Source organism: Varroa jacobsoni, unplaced genomic scaffold, assembly GCF_002532875.2.
Source record: "Varroa jacobsoni isolate VJ856 unplaced genomic scaffold, vjacob_1.0 scaffold_385, whole genome shotgun sequence".
Lineage (NCBI taxonomy): Eukaryota > Metazoa > Arthropoda > Arachnida > Mesostigmata > Varroidae > Varroa > Varroa jacobsoni.
Genome location: NW_019213287.1, coordinates 157,124 through 183,850, shown reverse-complemented (window position 1 = coordinate 183,850; position 26,727 = coordinate 157,124). Strand labels below are relative to the sequence as shown.

At 38.7% G+C, this 26,727-nt stretch overlaps 2 protein-coding genes across 6 annotated transcripts in view; one reads left to right on the top strand and one right to left on the bottom strand.

The window, feature by feature from the left end:
- LOC111259926 (uncharacterized) overlaps nucleotides 1-6,298 on the top strand; it is a 36,522-nt gene extending 30,224 nt beyond the window's left edge. Inside the window, exons 8-12 of the mRNA XM_022832317.2 lie at nucleotides 2,548-2,629; nucleotides 2,955-3,062; nucleotides 3,632-3,781; nucleotides 4,143-4,267; nucleotides 4,513-6,298. Coding sequence (XP_022688052.1) covers nucleotides 2,548-2,629; nucleotides 2,955-3,062; nucleotides 3,632-3,781; nucleotides 4,143-4,267; nucleotides 4,513-4,603 — 556 coding nt within the window. The 3' untranslated portion in view covers nucleotides 4,604-6,298. The remainder of the gene's footprint in view (nucleotides 1-2,547; nucleotides 2,630-2,954; nucleotides 3,063-3,631; nucleotides 3,782-4,142; nucleotides 4,268-4,512) is intronic.
- On the bottom strand, nucleotides 6,280-26,656 carry LOC111259927 (lysine-specific demethylase 8). 5 transcript variants are annotated; one of them, XR_002679927.2, is made up of 9 exons: nucleotides 25,646-26,656; nucleotides 23,662-23,811; nucleotides 18,918-19,802; nucleotides 18,362-18,646; nucleotides 17,729-17,922; nucleotides 16,742-16,905; nucleotides 16,443-16,575; nucleotides 14,678-14,787; nucleotides 6,280-7,149 (listed from the first exon to the last, which is right to left on the bottom strand). XR_002679927.2 is itself a non-coding variant. In XM_022832318.2 (5 exons), the coding sequence occupies exons 1-4, from the start codon at nucleotides 25,697-25,699 to the stop codon at nucleotides 18,386-18,388; spliced, it is 1,350 nt and encodes a 449-aa protein (XP_022688053.1). In that variant the 5' UTR covers nucleotides 25,700-26,656; the 3' UTR covers nucleotides 17,135-17,922; nucleotides 18,362-18,385. The 5 variants fall into 5 exon arrangements, 1 of the variants encoding a protein (XP_022688053.1); XR_002679926.2 differs by lacking the exon at nucleotides 6,280-7,149 and adding an exon at nucleotides 9,926-14,297 and having other exon boundaries at nucleotides 14,678-16,125; XR_002679925.2 differs by lacking the exon at nucleotides 6,280-7,149 and adding an exon at nucleotides 9,926-14,297.
- Nucleotides 26,657-26,727: the final 71 nt, after the last annotated feature.

The window sequence follows — 26,727 nt, the reverse complement described above, 5'->3', positions numbered from 1 at the left end:
GTATTTGAATTTGATGAAATAGACAAAGCAAGTGTTTGTTGTTGATTTAGAATTTTTAATGTTTAATTGTCGTACTTTTCCAACAATAAACGTAGACTAGAATATAATATAGCTTTCGCTGTAACTTTGTGCTGAATTTCGACGAACTCTCATTTAGCGTGAATTCTTTAAATAGCAGATCGACGTTTGTAGGATTACTGATTGCAGTGGTCTCAGTGTATTTGACAAGTCTGCAAATAGAACTTTGAATATGCAAAAAGTACATACTGCACTTAATTTTGCTTGTTTTTTCGTACTTTTTAATGATAAACAGATCAGAGAAATAATTTGCATAATTAGTACAACAGAGAGAGCATAACTGAGAGTTTGCACTCAATCGATCTTCCACAAACCAGTTTAGAAATCGTGTCAGCCTATGGTATTGTTACCTATGGTACGCTTACTGGTCGATGTGACTTCATAAAAAAAGTATATTATAAAATATACCGTCAAGTATTGTCATCTCTAAACATCCTCAAGGTCTTAATTTTTAAACCTATCTTGCACAGATAGGTTTAAAGAGAGAGAGAGAGAGTTCACAGAAAACTTCGTCATTGTTTCCTTCAATGGCTTGTGGAAATACCCAGGTGGTCAAAAGATACTGTAGTTTATAAAACTTATATATATATAAAGTAATGACTGTAACTTGGATCCCCAAAAATTATAACTGTCCTAATATTCAAGACGATTAATGTTTTATTAGTATGATAGTAATTTATCACCTTATTATAATTACATTACTAGTATCAATTATATTATTATTACACTAATGAAAGATTGAAAGAGTCTATTTCACAGCCTACATTAGCAGGCCATGTGGTTCATAGTTTACAAACGTAGAAAATTCACGAAAGCAAGCCCAAACGCTAAAAATTTGTTTTTCAAGGTTTGACCTATCTATGGGGTTAGGCGGTCTATTTCCGGAGCTACTCATTCTTGTCTGCTTTAATTAACATCGAGATAGCACTTCGCATCATCGATGACAATTTCATGCAGAAGGCATATGATTACGGTTGCCGGGCGAGATGTAATGAGAGAGAGGCAATGATGCGATGTTCACTTAATTGAGGGAGCACCTATGCCCTCTATTTTCGAGTGAAACCCATAGGTCTAACGTGCTTGTCAATATTCACATGGCCGTAGTTCATTTTTTCGCGAACGTACAAATCATTTTCTGGCTGCCGCAAAGAGTTGCCTTTCAAAGGTACCTTTCAGTCGACTTCCAAATGGGTTGCGTAAAGTGTTAGTCTTGAATCTTGACGAGGTCAGATTAGCATCAAGCTCAACAAGGTCTTCATTCAATCCAAGTGCGCTATCTTGGCTGTGGTTTCTTTAGCACAGTGGAAATGTCATTAATCCACCCATGGGAGGCACTAATTAGATGACGAGGCGTTTGGCCCGCGCTTCAAGGAATCTCTTCACGTTGCATCGGCCGGAAATCACATTGTGTCATAATCAATTATTGGACTTCACAACGCTTTGTTTTATTTAGACAGTCGGATTCCCTTAGTTTGTGCCAGTTCTGAAATAGCTGATAATTATTACTCGCATCAGCATAAACCGAAACAGCTAACAATGTCCATAAACGTAACTTCGGTCATCATCCAGACAGACGCGAAGTCCGCCCGGCGACAACATAATGTTGTAAAGACTTCTATTATCAGCCTGACAAAAGCCATCCCTAATCCCAAAGTTACAGAACTATTTTGCCGACTTCTCTTACCTACGTGAATCTAAACACTAAAGGCTTCGCATCTGCTAAAACTATGAGTACGGACTCACGCTAAAATTTTTAAGGACCAAGGGAAGCAACTACATTACTCTAATATCAGCCCTTACCCACATCTTTACATTTACTTCATTCCATGAGAACCAGTGACTTTCTCTCGAATGCGTTGCAAGTTCTAGTTGTTAAATGCCAATCTGGAAACTTCAAAATCCAATTTTCAGCGGTCCTCACACAGTTATAGATTGTTCGCTCTTCACGGCAAAAATATGTCGTGCTGTTTCAGCAGCTGTTTGCTTTCGGAAAAGGGCGAACTCAAATAGAAATGCAGAATGTTCATATAGGTGGCGATGCAGCCTATATTTATTATTTTAAAGCTTCAATTTCCTTTACATAAAAAGCAATTAAAAGTCGTAAATTTTTTGTGATGGTGGCAATATTTTTACACATAAGCATTTCAAAACCCATCCTTGCAAACATATAGAAAATGTACAACCAAGGCTAAATTAAATGAACTATATAATCTCTACCGAAATCGCAAGCTCAAAACCTCTTGAAACGAAATTTGTTCATTTTTTAGGTTTACCTACTAGGTTTATATATATATATATATATATATATTGAATGAATATAAGGTTGCTAAAGTAACGCATAGTAACTGAGAGAAAAACAATTATCACCATGCCTTAATTAACAACCAGATACAACCACTGTTAATAATTAACAATACACATGTATTAGTAGCAAAATATTTGCGATGTGTGTCCCGTCTTTTTTTGCAGAGAGCAACATCACGGACGAATCATTGTGGCGAGGAAGAATCAAAAAGAACTCGATGCAGCTCTCGATATGTGGCGATGCAAGGTACAGCATAATGCTCGTTCTCATTTGACATTCAACCGTATGCACACGTCAAGCTGTTTATATGGGCTAAAACAAACGATTTTTATGCTTCTGAGGAGCTTTCACTCCACATTAACATTTGAAACGTTAATTTTGATGTGTATAACCACCAATTTAGAACTATGAGGGTTCGGATGGGAGTCGCGCGGCTGATGCGTGAGACCGTTAGGTCGCGCGATCTTTAAGAATTCAATAATGCGACATAGCTCTCACTAACTCAATCTGCCCTTCTGTGATTTTGACTATGGTCGTGCTTTCACACCCTAATTCTACTTCTTATGCTCAGGTCAGCGAATACCAAGTTGCGTCAAACGCGCGGGCGCAAGAGAGGGTTAAAGAACTTCTAGAAGAAAAAAAACGGCGTGCACAAAGGGATCGCGAGGGTCGAGAAAAGGTATGGCTAGCAGGATTTTTTTTTCTTGCCGATGCTCCGAAGGACCTCATGACTTTCGGCTTCAGTGACTCTTTGGATATTCGTACGAAAGCCAATGAGGTAGGCGCGTTTGCTCTTTTAGCCATGCAACCTTTACGGCGTAATATCAATAGTGGACTACCCCACCTACCCATATTAGTGGTACGACGGAGCTGAATGGAACGTTACATTGCGTGCAAATTTCAATCACGATGTAATGAAAGCTATAGGAATTCCCTTGCATAGAACGTGTTAAAAGCGCCGAAACGCCCATCTTATCACTAGATAATGCCCATGTTGAGTGCTCCCCCTTGATCAGTTGAAGGCTAAAGTTAAAAGTGCTCTGTCGCAATTGTTTACTAAAGTAATTTTTTCAAACGTGTCTTCATTAATACTCATACGCACCCTATTTCCGAGAAAACTGATACCAGCAATTTCACAATAACTGGGTAAAGTTTTTTTCCTTTTCAAAGGTTGGAACTAGAAAAAACCTAAAAAAGTTTATGGATTACTAATGATCTACATCCAAATAACAAATCGGCCCATTACAGAGCTTCCGCAAAGGCCTGGAGCGAGTGACTGTGTTAGAGGGTGAAAGGTTAACACAAATGATCCAACGACTTCGCCAAAAGGAGGAGCGAGCTCGACAGTTTACCACAGAAAAACAGGCGTTTATTGACCAGTCACGGGCACTAGCCAAAGTACGTTGTGCACAGTCTTAAGCATCACTATTAACATATTTGTAAACTATGAAAATTTATTAAGAATAATTAATTGTGACGGCATAGCGATACTTAATTCTATTAAATATTTGTGTAGTTACAATGCAGTGGAATGCAAAAAAGATCTTTTTGGTAATATGTTTCCAGTTTCATTCAAGGTCATTGCTGGAATTTAGTATTATAAGCCAATATAGCTCTATTTGCGTTGGGTGACAAAATATCTATTACATTTCGGTAAGGTTTATGAAAATAAGAAGTTTAAAAAACTTCTCTACAGCCTACCTAGGTCCAGACACCAGGTAGCTGTTTCGCTTAAAAATATTTGGCCTTTTTTATCTAGGCATCATCGGACCTTCGTGAACAATTAAAGCTAAAGACACAACTAGTCGGGCACGCAGGAAGTCAACATGGAAGCCATGGTCGCGACAAGGTTCCTAGACGGCGGCGCGGGAGCAGTTCTACAAGGTACGAAGTAGTGAAAAAAGAGTGGGTCGCTTGATTTAAGTACATTATTAGGGTACAGATATACATATGTATATATATATATATTACATGAGATGTATCTGAAATCCGCATTCGAAGCTTTTTTTGAACTAAGCACATTCCTTTCTCCAAAAATAGAGCCATTAGATCCAACTCATAACGTCGGTAGGTTTCCTAAACTGCTGTTTAGTTTCAAAGATTGAATAGTTGCAGTCGGTTCTTTTCAGATCGGGCACTTCTACATGCGACTCCACGTCGCGCAGTCAAGTAACGACGGAAGCACGGCCTCTGGCGGCGCCCGCCGACACCGATTCATGAACCGTCAATGGTTTATCCCTGTAGTACCAACACGGAAAATACGTTCAGCTCACGCCATCGGGGCCTGACACCAATGCGAACAGCCCAGTCATTGAGCTGCGAAACGAATCGTGCCGCTGTTGGCCTACCGTGCTTAGTACATCGCTACTCGGGCTATAGAGAACGACGTGTTTTAGCTTTCGTCGTCTGCTATCTGTAGAATGCTGTACAAGCTGATACTCAGCAGCGGCTGTCTTAAGAGCGCCCACTTCGTACCAACAACCGCTGCGGGATAAGCACGGATAAAGAAAATCGCAGTGAACTATGCCATAGAAGTGTTACAAGCATGTATCAACTTCCCTAGTGATTGTCCAACGCGATGAATCATCTAGCTCAACAAAAAAAAAAAAAAAACGAAGCAAACGGGAGAAGGCTGAAGAGTACTGACAGAGATTAAAACAAATGAGAATCAATTTACTCAGTCCTATACAGCCAGCCATAGTATTAAGGACTGAGGACTCTTTGACAACCCTGATTGTTGCTTTAGTTAAGAATTTAAAAGTACTAACTAATGACAAACTAAAAGGTAAACTAGCGAGAAAAAAAAATAACGTAAAATGAATAATTAGAAAAATAAACAAAGCATAAAGTTTATGATTTATATTGCAACCACCTACAAACACAAACAAACATACATTTAAAGAGATAGATGAAAACAAGTTTATAACCACCTATAATCTAAAAACGATTACGAATAGGCAATAGCTACTTGGCATTTTTAACATGTGTATAGGTATAATTATGGAATTATTAAGAATTATAATGACAGCTATTATGATACTGAAAATATGGATGCATAGAAATTTTAGGATAAAAGGGGACAGCGAAACCCAACGGAAAGGTTATGTAATTACGCGTGATGATAACGTCCTAAACGATGCGTTCTAAACGAGTGCCATTGAAAAGGAGAGGTGGAAAAGACGAACGCGTATGGATTCATTGTTGTTAATATTGTTTTGAATACTTTAGTCGTTGATGAATAATTACTGAGTAGAGGCCAAGAAGCTAAGAAAACAAGTCAACAACAATAACAAAACAGAGATAATATATAGAGCAATTCGGTTTCATCCCGAAAGAAAAGTAATCTTTGGCCAGAAAAAAAGCAATGATGCCCAACTAAAGGGCAATAACGATTCTTCAATTATATGCGATGGAGGAAAAGAATGGTGATGAAGTAGATACAACAATATGGATGTCAATCGGCAGTCTAGCATGCATTTGTTTCGGGACCTTCAATACGTGAGTTTAATGCCATAGTAGATCCAAAATAGAACTACTGGAATGATCAACGCATCATGGAAACCACAATGAATGGTAACAGTAACATAAGGTTACTTCAAGGTTTTCACCAACATTAAGGCCGTATCTGCACGTCTGTGTGGGGTACAATCGATGACTCGTTATTAAAATTAAATGCTGAATATGTGTATATCTAAATAAATCGTTGTTAGCTTAGGAACTCCCTTATTAATAATATTTTTTAGGATCAATCAGCTTTCAACAATTTACATAATGGGAAAGAGCTACGAGAATTCACTTTTCTAAATGGAAACATAGCGAAGGTCCCATCTGACGACGAGATTCACATGCAAGCGTATATAATATGTATTGTCTTAAAGTGATGAATATAAACAGCATTACTTGAGTCCGTTCAAATACTGTTTATTTTAAAATTAAACAACTGTTATATACGGAGCAGTTTCTAGGCTTCAGAGCGACGTGCATAGTGCAGACTTAACTGTCATACAGGTATTGCTTTAGGGCTGAGTGCATTTTATAAGAGCTCTTAAAAATATATCCCTTTGAAACTTGGTTCAACGTCGGCTTCAACTTCGAAGACGCAACAAAGGCTGCAAAAATACAAGTTGAACCGTTTTCCCCTTGGTCGTTTTCCCATGTGACTTTCGTTCACTTACGTAGCCTCTTCTACAAACAGCTACGAATTTTTTCCACTATTTAAAACTGTACTTTTCGAAAGATTTACATCTAGGGCAGCATATCGAATGATCGCTGCGCTGGTATATTCGCTACAAGAAAATGGCGTCCTGTAGCTTGAAAAGCAAGAGAATCAATGTTAGTCCATATACCCGAAATTAATATACGGCTAGATGCAATTAGGCTTACCTTTCTAGTCTATTTCTAAATACGCTTAGAATGAAAGGAAGGCACGACTTGTCGGAATAGCTCTATTTCTTTCGTCTTATAACACAAGTAACTTGCGTCGATCGCTCCGGCAGGCCGTGAGTGGTGAGACCTATTTGCCAAATGAATTTTTTGATCGTCTCTAGTTGATGAGCTATATAGTAGATCCGTCGTCCGACAGTGCGGTCAACCTCTTACCATGGTAACATTGTCAGTCGTGCGCTTATCTCTATTATCCTTCAAAGCCATAAAAGCGATAATAACAGTGATAGTATGACAAAAAAATATTCCGCCCAGTAACAGCAACAGAAACCCAGCAACTGCGAAAGCAGTCCTCGCTGCATCGGTATTACATAAACACCAGACTGAAAACAAACATCAGAGTTGCAAAAAAAGCTAATGATTTTCAGGTAGTAACAAAACGGATCTCACTACGATTAGGCTTAGAATAGACAAAGAGTAAACGGTATGAAATGACGACGATCATGCCTTGAGCCACTGGGGGTGTTGCAAGAAAGCGAATCTGTTCTGAATTTTAAGCAGCTTTACGTCATATTTCATTTACTGCTTGTATTGTCGCAAACAGCAAAGTTGATTGCTGAGAAGTGCGGTGTAAATGGCATTAGTCAAGCTATTTGTTATCATAAAATAACGTGCGACATCCACGGTAACATTTGATAAACAGACAGGGATGACATGGCAAGTTAAAGATAAAAATTGAAGCCATATAATATTAACCATTTATATATATATGGTCACCCCGTTTGGGTAAAGTGTGCAACTGGGCCCATTGGTTATACCCGGAGAAATACAAAAGCAGATCTCGAATAACTACGTATAGATGGATTCCACTGGGGAAAGTCGACAGAGAGCATTGTTGTTTTCTCTTCTAATATTTATTTTATCTTATCGTTAATGATAGAGAGAAGCAAGAAGAAAACTTGACAATGTATCTGAGGTATAATAAGCGCATTTTTAAATTGCCATTAGATAGATTTGACATGGTTTTAAAAATCAGTTAACATTTTGACTGCGTCTGGTCCACAGAACAGCACACGTGCCGGCCGCCCAGGTCGACATAAATCCTCAGCGTACAATTGCTCAACGTAAACTTACAAGAATACGAATTGCAATTCCATATTTTGTATTGCGTAACTCGAGAGCATTTGATTAATATGTCGACTTAATCTCCACGTGCCAACAAATGGCGCTATGGAGTGCTCTAATTGGGTGTGAAATGGGTATTTTAGTATTCGACCTTGGCCTGCCCGCCCGCTTTATGCCATTTCTGTCTCAAGACGACGATCCTTTTAATAAAACGTCCATATTGTCTGCTGCACAGCAGACGAAGTTTGCCATTGTTGTTTTTCTCACCAATCTGCTTGACGAACCCCGGCCGGTCTATACGTACACAGACGTATGTAAACGAGAGGAAATGGCGATAGAGAGATGACGAAGTATGCCTCATGTGTGCAGCTAATCTAGGGAACAGCAAAGTCACACCGATGACTGGCGAGGAGGGAGAATGGTTAAAAAGCAACAATGAGATATCTTACTATTCATTAGCAAAATCTCATTAAATATCATAAAGAGTGAATTAAAGGCGGCGCTTTTAGCCAAAGAGAAGGCGATCGCCGGAGTACGCGGAGGCGCAGGGAGCTTCCGTCCGACCTCGCAGGAATTGCTGACTCTCGAGCGTCTGCTTAGTTAAGGTAGGGGTTAAAACCCGCTCGGCCCATTTAGCTCGGGTCTTATTTAACTTGATTAATAAAAGTGATGATATTCATCAAAAATGATTAAAATGACCTCTAAACGTGTTTTGAAGAATAAAATTGTATATAAGTTATATCAGAGAGAAAAAATATATTTGTGCCGAACGTAATTAACTAATTACATATACTTAGAAATCGACATGATAATGCTAATATCACAACACAGCATTTGCATTAATGACATCATGAAAATGGTGACGTTGGAATATTTAATACGTATTTGAGCTTCTATGTTATGAAGATAAACACGTCGTCTGCTAATTAGCACGTGCAGCTAATCAACTAGAGGCAACAACAAAACTAATACCGAATCGCAACCGTGCTCGTGCTCAAAACATACAGCTACTAGCCAAAAGGTGATTGTTCTTTTCGAAATTAAACGAACACTATTAGGGCCAGGAAAATACGTATTTAACAACTTAAGTAGCTGTGCCCAACTTTCTTTAGTTTGCTTCTTCGCATACTGTGCAATATGCAGAAATATGGAAATGCAGTTTCTTGTTGAAATCTCGATGACCACGCAAGTGGTGATGATCACGTCCAACCAATACAAGCTATTTCTGCCAATGATAAAGCATTCGTTTAAGTAAGGCAAAATGCGCCACCATCCTATCTACACCGCGGGTATATATATATCAGTGTCCATAAATAGGGGCATACACACAAAACAGCAACAACTGTGGCTAATAAAAATCAATCTAAGAAAACTGCACCAGCAGAAGTATCTAATAAAACCGGAAGAGAGCATTATCAGTAATTGCAGGCTACTGAGAGTGACGGACGATAATAAGACGTTTCGGAGTGAGATAGAAACGAAACTTCAATAACGCCCGATTAGAAACAAGGGAAGGAGAAGGAGGGCCAAACACATGTAAATGGGTTCACCGCTATGGCGATGAGGATAGCGGCTACATAGAATAATAGTTAAACGGAAATGGTGGTGATAACGCCGATTTTAGAATCGCAAAAAGTCCAATCATTTGTGGAGCTGCGCAGTTTTCTAGATAAATCGAGAGGGGTGACGTAGCGAAGAGATCAACGCTGATGATGACAACAAAGCTGCATGCATTTCTATTAACATCATTGCCATCATTATTATTATTATTGCTACTGATAGATTTTAAAAATAAAAAAAATTACTAATACGCTAATATTAAGTTGGTGTCTTTAGTCATATACAATGTATTTGTACGTAAACGTATTCTACACAATTAAAAGAGATCTTTCTAAATAGACATTGATAGGCAGATAAAAATTGTCGAATGATAATTAACGAGTTTTGAGTCATTGTAAATTACGTTGTATAACGGGCCCGTTGTAGAGCTGTTGTTTTGAAAAAAAGGTCATAGGGAGAGAAAACAGAAATACATTGATCAAATGCCAATGTTGGTTTATTTTAAAACCATATATTTATACACATACTGTATGAATGAAGCAATAGTTTGGTAATTTGTATACATGCGTTTCAGCGGAACGCAAATGCACTAATGTGCATTTTCCCAGGATGATACGATCTCCAGACATCTTACCCACGGAAATTAGTCCCTCTGACCTACATTGTTCTATATTTCTTCGGCATAAAGTCCGGTTATTTGTACATAGCACGTAGTCCATCTCGGGCATTTTATAGTGACATGGTATATCAATGACATTGTAATGTTGTAAGGGGCAAACATTTTTCGGCAGTGTGAAAAAGTCACTTTACAACTTGGGAGTTTTTACTTTGCTATCGTTGTTCTTGTTTTCACTACATTTTATTTCAACAGGTGTGAAATGAAGATTTTCCAACTGTTAAGAGACTTTTGCCCACACTGTATGAATATATCAATATATATATATATCAATATATATATATATATATATATAATTGCACGAGGATTGATCAACGACTATCATATCACCTCATGAGAGGCACTAGGTTGCTCAATAGCATTATGGGCTATTGTTTCTGCCAAAAAAAAATGCACATACAATAAAACTTACGTATTTTTTCTTATAACGTCGTTGATATTTAGACGGTGTAAGGGAGATAATATGATAGATTAGGTCGCGTACGAAGATTGTCTACTCTGGGTTAGTTCTTGCCACCCGTGATCGCGACCGACCTTACGAACATTGACTGCGTACATTGTAGGTTGACAGGACGCTTGGAAAAAACTTCATTGGGTCCGACATTGGCCCCTTACTATAAGCATGCTGGGAAACAGGTATTGATAGGAAGGTGATACCTGATAGATGAATTTTCCACTCAAGTAAACCAACACCATGCTTCGCCTCAATTTATTTGTACACTCGAAAAGAACATAAATCCAATCGATCGACACGTAAAAAACTTGCTTCTATTTACATGTGACTATGACTGGAGAAGCTGAATTCGTCTGTGGAATGCATACATTTAAAATTCCTGGTTACTTTTGGTATGTTTCATTGATGTTTCGGGTGGAAGAACGGACATTTTTTGAGCGATTTGTGGTGTCAACTGTTTTCGCGACGAACCCACGTTATGCTTTCAAAGAAAAACAAAAGTACACTTAGTTTCATACGTTATGTAATACGAACACTGAAAAAAACACTTAGACCCCACGCTCAGGAACTAAAGGTTGGAAAAATAGGAACAAATACTGGCATATAGACACATATGAAAATATCTGTACATATATTCATACCTAAATGACTACTGGGACACTTTTACATTTGTTTTGACAGGAAATATTCTCAAGTATTTTTCCTCAAATCCAGAGTCACTCAATAGGAATATTTAATACTGGTATCCTGAATTGTGATGTTCATTACATTGCGTTACACATATGGGCTTTGCCACAGTCGTGAAGATTTTAACCTTTTTTTATTACCGAGAAGCATCCAGTTCACTCCTAAAATGAAATGCTCCGTAAGCGTACACTGTTGTCAATGTACTCTTTTAGTTGTTAGTGAAGTATTAACTCTGTTAGATAATTATTTCAAAAAGTTTATGTCGTGAAAATATGCAGTCCGTGTATTTGAGACTTGAAAACACAAAGTCAAAGCTTTTGAAGCCTAGCTTGTCTTTCCGTTAGAGTACAAAATGTAAAATAAGTTTAAAATAAGAGTTTAAGGATAGTACATCCTAGAGTCTTAATTTTACCATTAGAAAAATGATAAAACTAACGTTCGTTATTCACATAAACTGTGTAGTTACGTGTCGTTGGCGAACCCGAAACAGTGTCATAGTTTATTACAATGCATTTTTGCAAAAACAAACTTTGGCAGGAGGCCTGCCTTGTCAGATACCCAATAAAAGCTTCTACGAATGCGCAGACCTTTATGAAATATGTAGATCCTGTAAATTATCAACTCTCAATCACATCGTATTAAGATGCTAAAAAAAGGATTTCTATTCGATCTAAAGCCACTGTCTATTCGATATCATACGGAACACGTTTTTTTCGTGTAATAAAACCCCACAGATTTTCGCGCCAACATAAACGCCGTAGAAGTTAATTAAATACAAACGCTTTATGATTGACAATTACTTGAGAGCTTGCGCACCAAGAGTGTGTAACAAAAGTTTCACAAATGAAAGCGTGAGTTCATCTGTCTTCTAAAATTTTGTATTTAGACTGGGCAAAATCTCCGATATTCTGCCGTCACCAGAGAGCCGATAGATTTTCTGTGCACAGCCGCATCGGAGATCTATCGACTCTAACTAATTAATAATAAAGTAACTTATCACTCCGCAGCCTTTATGTTTTCCAGTATCGAATGTCTCTACGCTTCGGTCGTAAGGCGACGCTGTGTATTGAGCGTTAGTGATTTAAAATACTGCGTTATAAGAAGGCACTACATATGAGATATAAATCGCCGTTGTTTATATACTATGGATGGGCACTGAGTCGCAGACTGCAAACTCAAGGCGTCAGAAGTCGAATGTTGAAAAACTCATATACCCTTGGTAAGCAACTGAAAATGGTTTGGTTTCATTAGCATTACGGAACAAAGTAAATATTAATCGGCAGAAATCGAAGGGTTAACAGACTCAAAACCACACATAATCTGCACTCGTCTTTAATAAAATCTTTGTCATTTCAACTATCGAGATCTTCTCTAACTGACACAAGCCGCCGCTTTGAATAGTGTAAGATCTGTGCAGGCCTGCATATCCTTGTATCTCCCAGGACTGTAACTAAAGTAATGGCAATAAAGATTATTTGTAAGCATAAGATGTTTTTGTTCTGAATTAGAATGAATATAACCGAAAACTAGAAAGTAGCGTGTGGCATAGAACGTGCGTTCTAGTCATTCTATACTAGAATACCAAATGCGTTTACATGCAATGAATATAGCTTTCAACTATATTTAATACATGTGCTTACAAAAGGCATATTAGAAAAAGTGTTAACATGACACAAACATTTCTGCAAGAGCGACGAAAGCTCTAGCAACCTCCTGCCAAAAGGAATCTACTCTGCAATAAAACACTTTCTATAGTCTGGGCTCGGCACAACCTATTTGATCCTTTAGTAATCTATGTTCTACTTACATCTGACGTAAGATCCGATGTAAGATCCGACGTAAGCATTCATAATGAGGGAGTACCTATTTGGGCTAGATTCTTCGAGTTATCAGTTACTGCGGTTACTTCTCCTCGCCGCATGGTGTACATTGAAAAAAATCTAGTACTGTTCCAGATGACGTCCGATTAATTGAGCAAAATTAGTAGGCCGTTGAGGACGCCGCTTGTATTGACGTATAGTACTAAACCTAAACAGGAATTTTACGAGTCACCAATTTTAACATCTCCTGTTTGAACCATGAAACATATGTATCGTGAAACAGAGGATATTTTTATACCCTTGGAAACTAAATTTGTTTAGAACAAAATGCACATGATTTCAATGACTTATTTGGGAATGGATTTAACTAGAGATACGAAAATCAAGGGTTACAGCCGTAACCGTCTCGTTTCAATTCAGAAAAACTGGTAGGGTAGATAAAATTCTCGGATTGTCTAGACTGGTACACGCTCAGGTTTGGATGTGTGATACTACCAAAACAGCAAAACCCCTGAACCTTTCTAAACAGATTCGTTTGTTTTCGGCGAATATTTCAACTCTACTAGCCGTTGCGCAATGTCTTTTTATGCGTAAGAGGCAGTAACATTTGACAAATGTATTTCGTAAAGTATTATTTTGACGGGTGTATAACTACCGAGCGCTAAAGTCGGTAAATAGATCAAATCGCTTTCTATTTTAAGGAATGTAAGAACGCTGCGTTTTAGCTTGAATACAGCAGGCACGAGGACGATGTCCTTGTGAGGACCAACCATGATAGCTGCTTCAGAAACTGGCACAACTTCGCAGTCGGAAAAATTGGAATGTCTATTTGTTCATAGATTATACCATCTATGAATTCCATGGTTACTGGTTACATTCGACGTTTTCTCACGTTTCGACCGTATGACAATAGTAAGACATTAAAACTTTTCACTAATCATTTCTAAATCATGCACGAGTGATAAAGCTCTTTTGTTTAAGACGTTTCGTCTTGTCTAGTATTTAAAGTTTTCGCATGTCTGTTAAATACCCGCGCCTATTCCTATTGTGATGCATATCGACCAATGGTTTCTATTGAGTATACACAATTATTTGCTAGCGCTCCGGCAGAATTCCACCTACGCCAGCAGAAGGTCGGCCACTGATTGAAGATACGACGACGGGCCCTGGCTGAGGAAAAGCAGCGGGGGAGTCGAAAATTGGTTGAACCTAATAATTATAAATAGGTTGAGATAAAGCTTAGATTTCATTCTTGTGCGAAATAACCGCATACCTTAGAACTTCAAAGGAATAGGGCATTAGGGCTTGTTTATTTAAACCATCCTCAGTGGGCGACGAGTTAATAAAATTTTGTTTAACGAGTGCATCAGATCTATTTAATTTAAGCTTTTTCTTTCGTATGATATCTACAAATGTCTACAAAGCACAGTCAGTACGGAACTCTATCGAGGAAAATCCGAGCATCGAGATCAGAAAGCAGAAAATTGAATGGCGCCTCGTGATTATAAAAGCCTTACGAGTGTATGAAAAATAGGTAACTAAAGGTACTATTAAGATTGTAAATTGCATGGAAAAGTGGTTGTTTATACCTTGTGCCCAGGACTCGTTTGGTCGGCATGTTCCTTGCGGAAGTGTTGATGAAACGATGAATTTGTTACGGTACGGAAGAGACATAATGGACAGACGTAGGGTTTCTCGCCTGAATGGTCACAATAAAAGTTTGCGTTTCAATAACATAACGACATACTCTAAAAGTTAACCCAGAGCACGTATGCTGGTCATATAAGATTTATACAGTAAATAAATAAAAGTTCAACACTGCCATTAATCTTCTCTCAGATATAAACTTTATAAAAGCTAACTATTCTCCTTACGTTTAGCGGAAACACGTATACCATTCCCATTAAGGATGTCAGCACTGATGTAAATGTAGTACACTAAGAGCAGCTTCTCTATCAAAATGAATACTTTCAATAAATACATTTTGTAAAGAGTTCAGTCACGCTCTGGCTAAACTACGCTAGCCGTTAATATGCCGTTCGGTTACTGGAAACTATGTCTTTACATTTTCACCTAAATTTTCCGGTCTCCAAAAAATTAGATTGGAATACAGATAAGGACTGTTTTTATACTCCCCTTTTCTTTTATCTCTCTGCCATCTGAATTTTTATAGATATGTCATTGGGCAAGATGTCGAACCGCACGAAGTTTCAGGTTAAAAAAATATTTATTTTCGACACCAACAGTATTTCGCCCTTTGCCAAGTGAAAACAATAGCGGACGTAACCCTGCATACATGCTCCATATATAGCTGGGCTAAGAGAACTGCTCTAAAGAGGTTTGCTATAATTAAATATAGAATCTTGGCATAGAAAATGTGCCCTACGCTGGTCAGCCATACGATGAGATCAAAGGACTCGTTAACTGGCCGGTAAATAGAGTATTTTTAACTTGAGTATTTTAAATGTATCAAATTTTTATCAAAAGTTAAGAGCCTTAATGCATTATAAACAGCGTTGAGTATAAAAGGCAGCATGACTTTTCATTGATTATCAATATTTCGCCTAATAACATGGTGCCATAATGACATATTTCTACATGGTCGTTCCAGCTGATGAGAAATGGCACATCGACATCAATATAAGATAGAGAAAGTAATGACTACGCCGAAGCTTAGATTCAGATTGTTTCATCGAAGAGAGACTATGAGTTACATCTGATGAAATTGGAAGGGTTTTGCGCGCTAAAGAATAGGAAAATAAAATTATTTCTATATATATATATATATCTGGCCCGGTTGCATCGATTGAACAAAAAGAAGGAAGCAATAAAAGAGACCTGGTAGACAGAGTCATCCTTCTCCATAGCATTACTAGACAAAGACTGTAAAGACTTATCTGTCAGAGTTCGAGCGAAAGGTTCCTTTATACCCGCCATATTCTCCAGACCTCACTTCAACGAATTACCACTTTTTACAGTCACTGACAGTAAAACAAGCGGCCGGATTTTTGAGAGTGAAGAAGATCCCAATTTCTGACTGACAAAGTTTTTCAACACGAGATAGTAATAAATATATATAAGGGAAGGTGGAAGAAGGTAGTAGAGAGCGGTGGCAAATATGTAATGATTTCACTTATTGCTAGTACTCAAGTGCAACATTGCATTATTTGTTAGATGAAAAAAACATGGTCCGATTTAATGTATAGAAAAGTCAAGTGTGGAGCGTCTAACAGAAATGATCCGGCTCATTCAGGGCATCAACCTTGTTGATGGTTAATCATCTAAAACAGTACTAAAAATTATACATGGATATTAAATAACTACTACAACCGAACGTGGTAAAGAAATAATTACCTGTGTGTGTTCTATAGTGTTTTTTCAGTGAGTCAAATCGTTCACTGGCGTAGCTATTACAGAACTTGCAGGGGAAAGGTTTCTCCGGGCCGTAATGTGTCTCCAGATGCACCTTTAACGATCGTGTTGCAACCTAATGCGTTACACCCCAGGAAAATACAGCTGTTATTGATAATTTTTGACGGAACGAAATACAGATTTACGATAACAACATTCACGTTTACGTTAAACGTGTTTTAAATAATAATACATACTAGCAGAGTTTTCTTATTTAGTATTTATATCGAATAATATCTAACCTCTGTCTGTGCCCCACACAGGTCACAAACGTAAAGTTGTTGGCCTGCGGGTGTCCTCACTACAGTGACAATGTTTCCTACCCGCTCGACGATCGAGAGGCCAGACTCAAGTGGAACGGCAGGTGATGGTCTTATGAAATCATCCAAACCAATGCAAGCGTTTCCTGCAGCGAGGCAAATAATATCACCCGAATCAGGTAATTACATCAACGACTTCAATAAGAAGCGTCAATTTGCCAGAACCTGCTTAACGAATGGGCTCTAATAAGCAGTTTTTCAATCGCCGAAGAGAAAACGTTATGAGCCCCCTTGTATGAGCTTTATAGGAGGGTATACCGACAAGAAAAATACCAAGAAAATCCGATGAGCATGCAACGAAGGAAAAAAAGCAGATAAAATTTGACTTTTATTAGGTACATTATTGTACTATGCGTAGCTCCTGGATATTAAGGGTATTTTACACACAAGCAATTTAGCACAAGCAGTAATAGATAAGCATGTAAAGTGCAAAAGCATTGGATCCGATTAATCAGCTATGCGAGTTGAAAATTCTTGTTTGGTTCGTGGTTTTCACGTGACCTGCTTGTTTGTGGGACAGTAACAGCTTTAATAAAAACTGATTTTTATATGAACCTGCTCTTGAACGTATGACATATTTGTTAACGAAAAGTGCCATTTATTTATGTACCTACATAACCCATAAAATTTACGCAGTTCTGTAAAAACCTATCCATTATGTTAAAGTTGGCTGCTTGCAGTAGCTGATCTATGAGAGTCATTGTTTGAAACCTGTTGTTTTATTAAAAATGTTTCTTTGTTAACAATGTTGCGCGATGACAAAGTAAGGCGACAAATAAGCCCATACAGTTAAGTTAATACCAGGCTTTTAGGAAAGCAAAATTTCCGATAAAGCTTAATTAAATCACATTGCCATATTAAATACAAGGCCACGATAATGCGCTGCGCAAATCAGCTGGCGACACTAACAATAGCAAACGAAAGCAGTCGACCACAAGAGTCAGCAGAAGAGAGGTACATGGAGTTGGGCGGTCTGGAATGGGAACAGCGACAAATTCGACGACAAGCCCTGGGGCACGTCTAAGCGCCTCGTCTGTAGAAGCGAGACTGCGGCCACTCCATCGTTTGAGAGCCATCTTATAATATTATGATCTGTAACAGCACTGCAAAAAATGACATAGATACGTAACATAAATTATAAATAAATCTGCAAAACGAGAAACTCGACAATGCACACGGTTGTGCAGATTGTTACAAATACCAATTTAATGTAATACTACGAATTGCTAACTTTTATTAGTTTCTACACATTCTTAAATAAGCAAACTACAAAATGCGTACTACACTAATTTTTTTTCCCTATAATTCAGGGATATGCGCATGTGATTCGAATCAAAAGCCGCCTCATACCATTCGCACGCAGTACAATTGCTTTTTCGATAAATAGAAGACAAATAAAACCGCATATTTTGCAGAAGACATTTCGCGGGCAAGTGATACGCTGATGCACTTTGATAGAACATGAATTTCTAAATTCGTATAATTTGAAAATATAAATTCACGCCAAAACCTTATAAAGAAACAATTAACGATAAGACTTGCTTGAAAAAGATGTATGACGTGACTTCAGGAGAACCAAAAGCTGATCGAACAGCTCACGGCTGAAAGCGATTTGACAAAATGCCAGCAGCCTTTCGGTATGAAGAGCGCCTGGCCCGCTTCCAGAAGAACTTTAGTACATTTTGCATCCGCGAATTTTGGATATCGGGGATCATCGGCATTTTCCGGGTCAACACGACTCGTATTATGAAGTAGCTGATTCTCAAATGGGTATAGAAGCTCGGTGTCTTCAGCTCCGTAAAGCAAAACGAGTTTAGTGCCAAACACCTATAACAAAAATTACAAATATTAGTATCTCCTCACTATAAGCATCATTGTAGACGTCACTCTTATGTTTTTCACTTAACGACCAAGGTCGCCGTACTAACAAACCTAGCTTTCTCTAAAAGACACCTGGAAAGGCGAAGTTGTCCTTCAAAAGGGCGTACATGATATTAAAAGGACAAGCGCTTTACCACTTCTAAAATCAGTGACCCCTTTCGTGTTTATCGATAGCCCATGTGGAATAATACCACTCAATATTGAATTATCTGATTACCTGAGTGAGGATATTATCTCGGTCATCAAAATGCAAAGGAGACGTCGTGCGCCCACCCAACCAAAAGTTGATGTCAGGTTCGGCATCGCTTAGTACATAGCAATAATCGGGCACAATAATGTCGGATCTCAATTCATGTACTTGATCAAGTAGGTTGTACTGGGCTAGATATCCGGTATTTTCGACAGTGGCCGGTTGCAGATATTCTCGAATGAAACTTTCAAACGTAACAAGTTTCTGTGACCATTCTTCATCTGTATACCGTGAGCCCACCTCAATTGGTACTGTCCTTTGACCAAACGTTTCTAAAAAGTAACGCAGGCTCCAACACGTCATGGCAGGCCAACAGTCCATCAGTTGCAGGATCTTTATCGGCTGTTTCGCAATAAGTACGCGTAAAAACTCATTTATTGAGGGAAGAGTTACTTGGTCCACAAAGGGAGCTCCAGCTCCCACCGAACTTACAACACGCAAGTCGTTATCAGCTTCGATTTGATCCACGATTCTTTTGAGATTTTCAGAGATTTTCCATCGCCCATGTACATATCCGGCTACTTGAGCGAGCCAGTTAGTTTGAGCATCCTTTCTAATTGGAGCTCCAAGAACCAGTCCTCGATCAAGAATTTCGATTGCTTTCGACCTATTTCCAAGGCAAAGTACGGCTCGCGCTCGGATCAGACTTGCATAGGAGAACATGCGTCTCAGATCAAGTGGTACACTGCGCCATGGTCCAATATTGATGCGCTCCCACAGCGCGTCAATAAGACTTTGACCTAGAATATCGGCAGACTTGGCATCGCTGCATTCTAGCAACTCATCAAGGCAATAACAGAAGGCCGGACCAACTTCCCGTAGACTCGCCGTATCCACCTTTTTCGTGAACTCCTGTAACAATGGAGAGACGATATTGTTAAAGTAAATGAACTTATCATACAATTACATTTTCTACACAGGCAATGTGAGTAGAAGTTTCGTAAATTAGCCGTTTGGGCAAATTCTTACTCATAACGACCTGGCATAAAGCCAGCTAAACACTACAGCCTACCCGAAAGTGAGTCAAATGTCCTTAGGCAGGCAATAGCTGAGAAAATGGAACGAATCAGAAGGTATAGACATTAAATTAGTTCTTACAGCAATCGCTATTTTAAGGTCGAAGAGTTTTAATACAATTACAAAAATTTTCATTTATGTATTTTATTTAAATGTTTGTAGATAAACATAGTCGTGTTTGTTGTCGACCTTGTTCCAGTGTCGAAAAGCAAACTACGAGGCAAGCAGTACGAAGAATTTAAATGGGTGGATTTTGTAATCCTAATAAATGAACAAGACCAAGCTTCATGCTAGATCTCTCTCAAGCACTGAAGCGACCGTCAGTTCAACCTCAAGTCAAGGTTTTCTTTATCGAAATACGTACGCTTATAAAAAACTTCCACTGATTCTCCACAAATACTTTGTCTTCAAAGGAAACTCAGAACCTCTCATTATATTAATGCGTTTTTGTTTTCATCTCTAGAACTGTGCGCTTCGTGGGTAACTTTTTGGATGTTGTCACCTTTATCTTTTTTTTAGTAATGGTGAAATTCTGGAATAACACGAACTTTCTGGAATAATGAAAAGCCTTTACTGTATAGAAAAAGAAATGACAAAAAAATTAATGAATATTCGAACGAGTAGGTATTAAAACAGTGGTGGTGCATACTGCCTTTTTTTTAGTTATTTAATCACTCCGGTGCACACAGGTAGTTAAGTGTATCATAACGCTACTATGAAAGGCAGTTGACTCCAGTGTCTTTGCCACAGAAAAGTACCGTAGAAAATGAGGAGAGAGACAATCTGTCGTATTCACTATTACGTTTGTGCGTATAAAAGGCACCGTTCCCGACCAAGCTCACAAAAAGAAGAACGGGTATTCTAGATAAACACGCTTACCTAGATTGAATGAATTTCTAGGGAGAAAAACTAAATCTGACTAGATAAGAATATAGCCTGAATCGGAAACCGAATACGTGTGCGTACAAGTACCCAACCGAACGGGGAAGCTGATCCACCGAGCCACTGTAGCCCTCAAGATTCCTCGTGAGCTAAGATGGAAATAGCGGTTCACGAGTTTTGTGGTTTTCGTTAGCGTCATGCCAAATACGTAACATAGACCCAGTGGAATATTAAAAAGATGATTCGAGGCATAGATTCAAAAAATCTTCGCCAAAACACGTACTCCAATAGTTATGATTGAAAATTAAATCTATAAACTAAATATATTGATGGATCAGTTTCGGTCTCTTGTTATTCGTTCAGATTGCATTAGATCAATGACTTTCTGGAGAAGTTCCTTCAAAAGTTTATGTTCTGCGTTCGTCTAATGAATTCTATTTGCAATCATTCCATAGGTGGCAGTAACAATTTAGCACTAAAGTGCTTATTGCATAGATCAAAGGACATATACTATTTTCTCGCAGGCTTGGTAGGCAAACGGAAAACCTTCAACATTTTCCCATCAAATCATGGTAATTTTCAACGATATTAATATTATTTTCAGTCAAAGAAAAAAAACTCAAAATGTGTAATTTAGTTTAACAAGAAATGTGTTATTGTTACCAATCACCATACTTCTTTCGCCCATATGTGGTTCCCAATGTAGTTCAATCAGGAGGTATAGGTTCCCACAGAATCATTGCTCCACGCCAACTTAATTTTATATAAATTGCCAGCATTACTAGATTAATACTAATCTAACAGAAGGTTCCGAGCTTTTCTCCTTGCAAATGCTAGAGATACATCAAAGTTGGTTACTCAGTCAACAGATGTTTCCTTCTAAACGACATGAAGGTCAAGTTCATAAAATTTTTCCAAACGGACGCCATCAAGCACCAAATCAACACATATGTGTAAGCTTATTGTTAACGTTTTATATTTATGACTGGTCAGAGCACATTTGAATGTAATAATGATGATAGTGAATCGAGTCAAGTTTATATACTTAGAGATGTAAATTCATTTAGAATAAGCAGAAACAAGGAACTCCTGACACATCGTATCTCTTTAGCCCGATGCCGAAAGAAGAAGTACCATCTAACATTTCGATTGTTTCAGTTTGGTTTGAGGCTGAGAATACTTCGCTGTACTATGAGAAAAACTCAGTTTCAGGAACTATCTTAAATGTGTTTTGTGCAGCATTCGTACTATCTGGTCCACCGGTTCTTGTCGAAAAAAATAGACAAAAGGTACCGTGACATTCATTGGGTGTTTATTTGAGATTGATACCAGTTAACCTTAACTGGTATTAGCGTTTAGTTTATTAGTTTTTCCATTGTTTCTTAAACATATATATATATATATATATATATATATATACGGTGGCTCATCTAAACTCATGAAGGCACGCATTCGCCCATCCTCTTTACTTAGTATCAAGAGCAGGCCAGTTCTTAGAAAAAAGACTGACAAAGACAAACCCATTATGATATTTAGTGCTTTTTTAGATTTTTTGTATTTTTTTATTTTGTTTTGGACTCTTGTTGTGTTGGCTTTTTGGCTTTCTATTTGTCCAAGATATAATTGGGCTGAATTTTTTATTCGGAACGTACTTAAACGATGTTTTAACAGCTTTACATTCATCCATATTCGTCAACGCACGACTGCTGTCGAAAAATCCTTTGCGAATTTGAGAAAAGCTATTTTAAAAAACGATTAGTGAGTGGCTTGGGTACCGAATCGAAGCTGTAATCGAGGTAAACGAAAATTATGTTAACTGAACACGATCGTCATAAAAGATACTCTAGCACGTGCAAAAGATTGTCGTGCAACCTGTTTTTGTTTAGGGAAAGCTTAGAAATCGACCACAAGAGAAATTTCTTAGTCGGATCGTCCCTTATGCGTACAAAGTGTTCCAATTAAAATAAAATGTATGTCGCCCGTTTATGAACATAGAGATGGCTTTTGCGTATATGCTGTTCGAATGATATTTTCTAATGTCCTGACATAAACGTTCTTGGCGAACATGCTCACTCAATGCGACGGCCATTCGCTTTTAATGGAGCTTCCAAATGATACTTGAACTTTTTTAAAAACTGATTTTCTAAATTAGCAAATAATTTTAGTAGTTACCGTACCTGAGTTTAAATGACGTTAGTGCATCCAGATATATGTAGATTTTGTTCAAACACGCTACACGTAAAAGAAGTCTAACATACTTAAATCTCGGACTTATAGTAAATTAAAGGTCCTAAAACTTCAGGGGCATAAGAGATTGCGAAAATGTGTTAATCGTCATATCCTACATGAACTATCCTATAGATAATAGATTTTTTTATCTTTAGAACAGTCTCTGATTTCTACATTAAAGTCCAGGATTATCAGAGGTAACTTTCAGAAGAATTTTCAATGTCTCAATAATATTTCTAGCGCATAGATTTCTTTCTCTGATTTTGGGAAGCCTTTTAATTACTGTAGAGGGTACGCGCGTTGATTTAATTAATTTCTAATGCCTAGGTTTGTTTAGTTTCTTATGTCATTGGAGATTCGTCTGGCAGGAATAGGCTGAAAAATCGTTATCCGAGTGACCTTTCCGTTACACGGTACATATATATATATATATATTAGCCTATTTCTATAGCGGCAATGGCGGCGACATCAGCGACTTTTAAAACGGAGCCTGCTTCGCTGTTAGCCCAACGCTACGACGACATGATGCAACCCATAAAGAAAATTTGATAGTAAATAGGAGGACGACGAATGCTCCAGATACCGATGCTATTCCTGCGACCGTTGCTGGGGTTAACGGCGGACTTTCCAAGGACTTTCTCAAAACGTCGTGACATGTACACACATAAGTCGCCCTGGCAAATCGGCGAGTGAAAAGGCAGGAGACAGGCAGAACAAGACAGCGCAAGAGCACCTGAGAAAGAACACAAGCGATGGCAAGTTGGCTTAACGATGAAGCTATTCGACACGGTGCTACCGAACGACCAGCCGGCCATCAAGGCTATTATGCCTACGCCTGCTGCCGTTGCTATTACAACCACAACGCAATGATTGCTGCTGCTGCTGCTCGAAGAGAAGGCGGCCGACCCGATAAACGCTCGCGGCACAGAATGCCCGAGGGAGCGTTTCGGTTGTCCGATGGTGGCTGCGCTGACCAACCATTGAACAACGACAGCCCAACCCTGGCTAATTCGGACGACCACGGCTGCCACTATTGGCGCGGCTTTTCCCTAAACCGTACTATTAAACGCCCTAGTCCACATTCTGCCCGTGTCGACCATTTTGCCTCCACTGGATAGTAAGGGCACTGGTCGAGCTTAGAACAAGCTCGATCGACAATGCTAGCATAGTCATGTCGTGCAACTTTGCACTCTTCGCGTCGCGATTCAGCCGTCGAACAACGACGGTAGCAGCAGCCATAAGAACGATAAGCATCATCACGTTTGACTTACACTACTCATGCTACAAAAACTGTATAGCTACTATAGCTGCTGATTGACGAATGGCTGTTAGTCGGGTTGGGCGAGAAGGTGGAACAGGTTTTCGAGGACGATAGGCTCAGCTTCGTTGCTCAAAGTCCCATTCTTTCATATCTAGGTATGCTATACTAGGCCTGTTCGCATTAGGCTCACGAAGCTTCGTAAATAATCGAGTCAATACTATCACCTACAGAGCATGTTATTAGTATAGCATGACATCATTGTATATGGGCGCAAACAGGAAAGTATGGGAATACGGAAGATTCCTAGATATGTGTTCTCTATCGTCGGGCATTTAGATAGCTTGCGATCCTGAGGCACAATTATGGGGTTGTGCTCTAATGAGAAAAAGAAATTCTTTGTAAGCGTGTTTCTTATATATTAAGTATATTAAGATTGATTACTCTAAAATAATACGTGTGGCCTGAAATGGCGTAGTGAAACATAATCGAGGAAATATATGTATGAGGTAAATACTGCAACCGTTTAAGTGAAGACATAATAATGCTGTTATTGAGTATGCTACCTACACTCCGAGTAAACTTACTAAATGCAGCTTATATGGAATGCATCAGAGCGCAAGATACTCAGAAAAACTGAAAAAGTAGCCTTTTAAAAATTTCCACAATTATTCTTGCTTTCCAGTGGTTAAAGGAATTCAAAATCTATGATGCGCAATATCCATATTGTACAGGTACTCATTAAGTGCACGGAGCTGAAGTCCGACAAAGAATTTATCTTCATCATGTATTTTACATGGATCCAAGCTCATTACCGATAAGAAAATTTCTCGGACAAACCATCCATACTCAAATTTCTGTCAAATCTCTCATTTTTTGTTATTATTATTACTATCATTATTAGTCCTATTGCGATAGTAAACATTTGCTGAATAGAATAGCCACATTAAGGTAACGTGCTTTGCACTTCACAAAGAAAAGGCAAAAGCACAACCATAAGTGGGACACCCATCCCAGATCTAGCTACACATTATCCTTTAGCTACTCGCTGTTCCTAGGCCTTTTCTAGTGCAGTATTTCTTGTTGAACTGTACTTTTGTAGCAGGAAATCCTTTTAACTCAGTTATTGCGATCAACTAGTTGACATGTGATATATTTAAAATTGGAAAAAATTCGCGCCATTGTTTTTTTCCCTGCAGTATCTTCGTTGTATGCATAATATCAGTAGAAACATTGCGCGTTTTAATCTTCTAGGTTTGTTGCTGCCTTTTGAAAACTCTAACAGAAAGAAAGAATAATGCGAACTGACCTCGACTTCTTGAACCACTTCCTTAAGGGATGCTGTTCGCTCGTCGTCATCCATATTGCAACTGTTCAGATCGCTTATTTGTCGCTTTCAAGACGATTCGACACAGCGTGACCGTATTAATATGAACCAAAAAACGCTCGACGATTACGCCAGCAGACAAGGAAACTCTGGTGCATGAGTGCTACTCTAGTGCACATCGCGCGCTACCGCCGCTCCGTTGCGTTCGTCGGACGAATCACAACAATCGGATATCAAACACACTACAGCGTCTGACACAAGTTCCGTGAAAATCGAACAACTTCAGGTCAAGATGCTGTTTCTTCGTATTTGGCGTTCTGCTTTTTCGCTGCACTAATGCAAAGTACGTCTCACTGGTTCAATCACCATAAAACGCAGGAACGAGCGCAGAGGGCTGGACCGTTTGTATCCGAAATAGGCGAAACACAGGGAACACCAAACCGCACTTTGAAACACACAAAATCATACATCCACGCGTGGAGGAACCCTCGCTTACACTTGCAGGCCACATACAATAATATACCGCACTTATGCTCCCGGTAAAGTGCGAATATCGCTTTCTCCTCGAAACCGCATTAACGTCACATGGCGGCAGGCGGTCGCTCCGTTCCGAGGATTAAAGAAAATACGGATTCGTTCAGCGCGCAACTCTGCGTTCCTTCTAAGTCGCCATCAATCAATCATCCGCGTGAACACTCTACGAGCATTAGTTGCTCTCTTGCATGCGTCAGTTGTTAACTTTCCTAGTTCTGACAAAATGCCCGACTATCTGAGTATATAAGTTGAATTAACTAGACAACAGACAAGTCGAAGATAATATAGGACACCTATAGAGTGCGCACCGCCTCGTAATCGGTTTCCTTTGTGAATTGAATTTTCATATTTTTGCTTCAATTTCCTGTTAGTCTAAGTTCGTCAATGCATTAAAGAAGAAGCAACATGCAATCAAGAACACCAAGCGGTGGTTGTTTGCGATTTATGTGAGGGTCAACAAACACACGAGAGTTACTGTGCGAGTATGAGCTCTGTTAGGTTTCTGTGGGAAAGGGCCAGTTAGGCGGCTC

Coding starts and splice junctions, on each gene's coding strand:
- LOC111259927 (XM_022832318.2), bottom strand. CDS start 25,699: ATGGATGACGACGAGCGAACAGCATCCCTTAAGGAAGTGGTTCAAGAA. Junction 23,812..25,645: donor AAGTGGTTCAAGAAGTCGAG/GTCAGTTCGCAT, acceptor GTTCTTTCTCAG/GTGCTCTTGCGCTGTCTTGT. Junction 18,647..18,917: donor GAGATAATATCCTCACTCAG/GTAATCAGATAA, acceptor TTTTTGTTATAG/GTGTTTGGCACTAAACTCGT.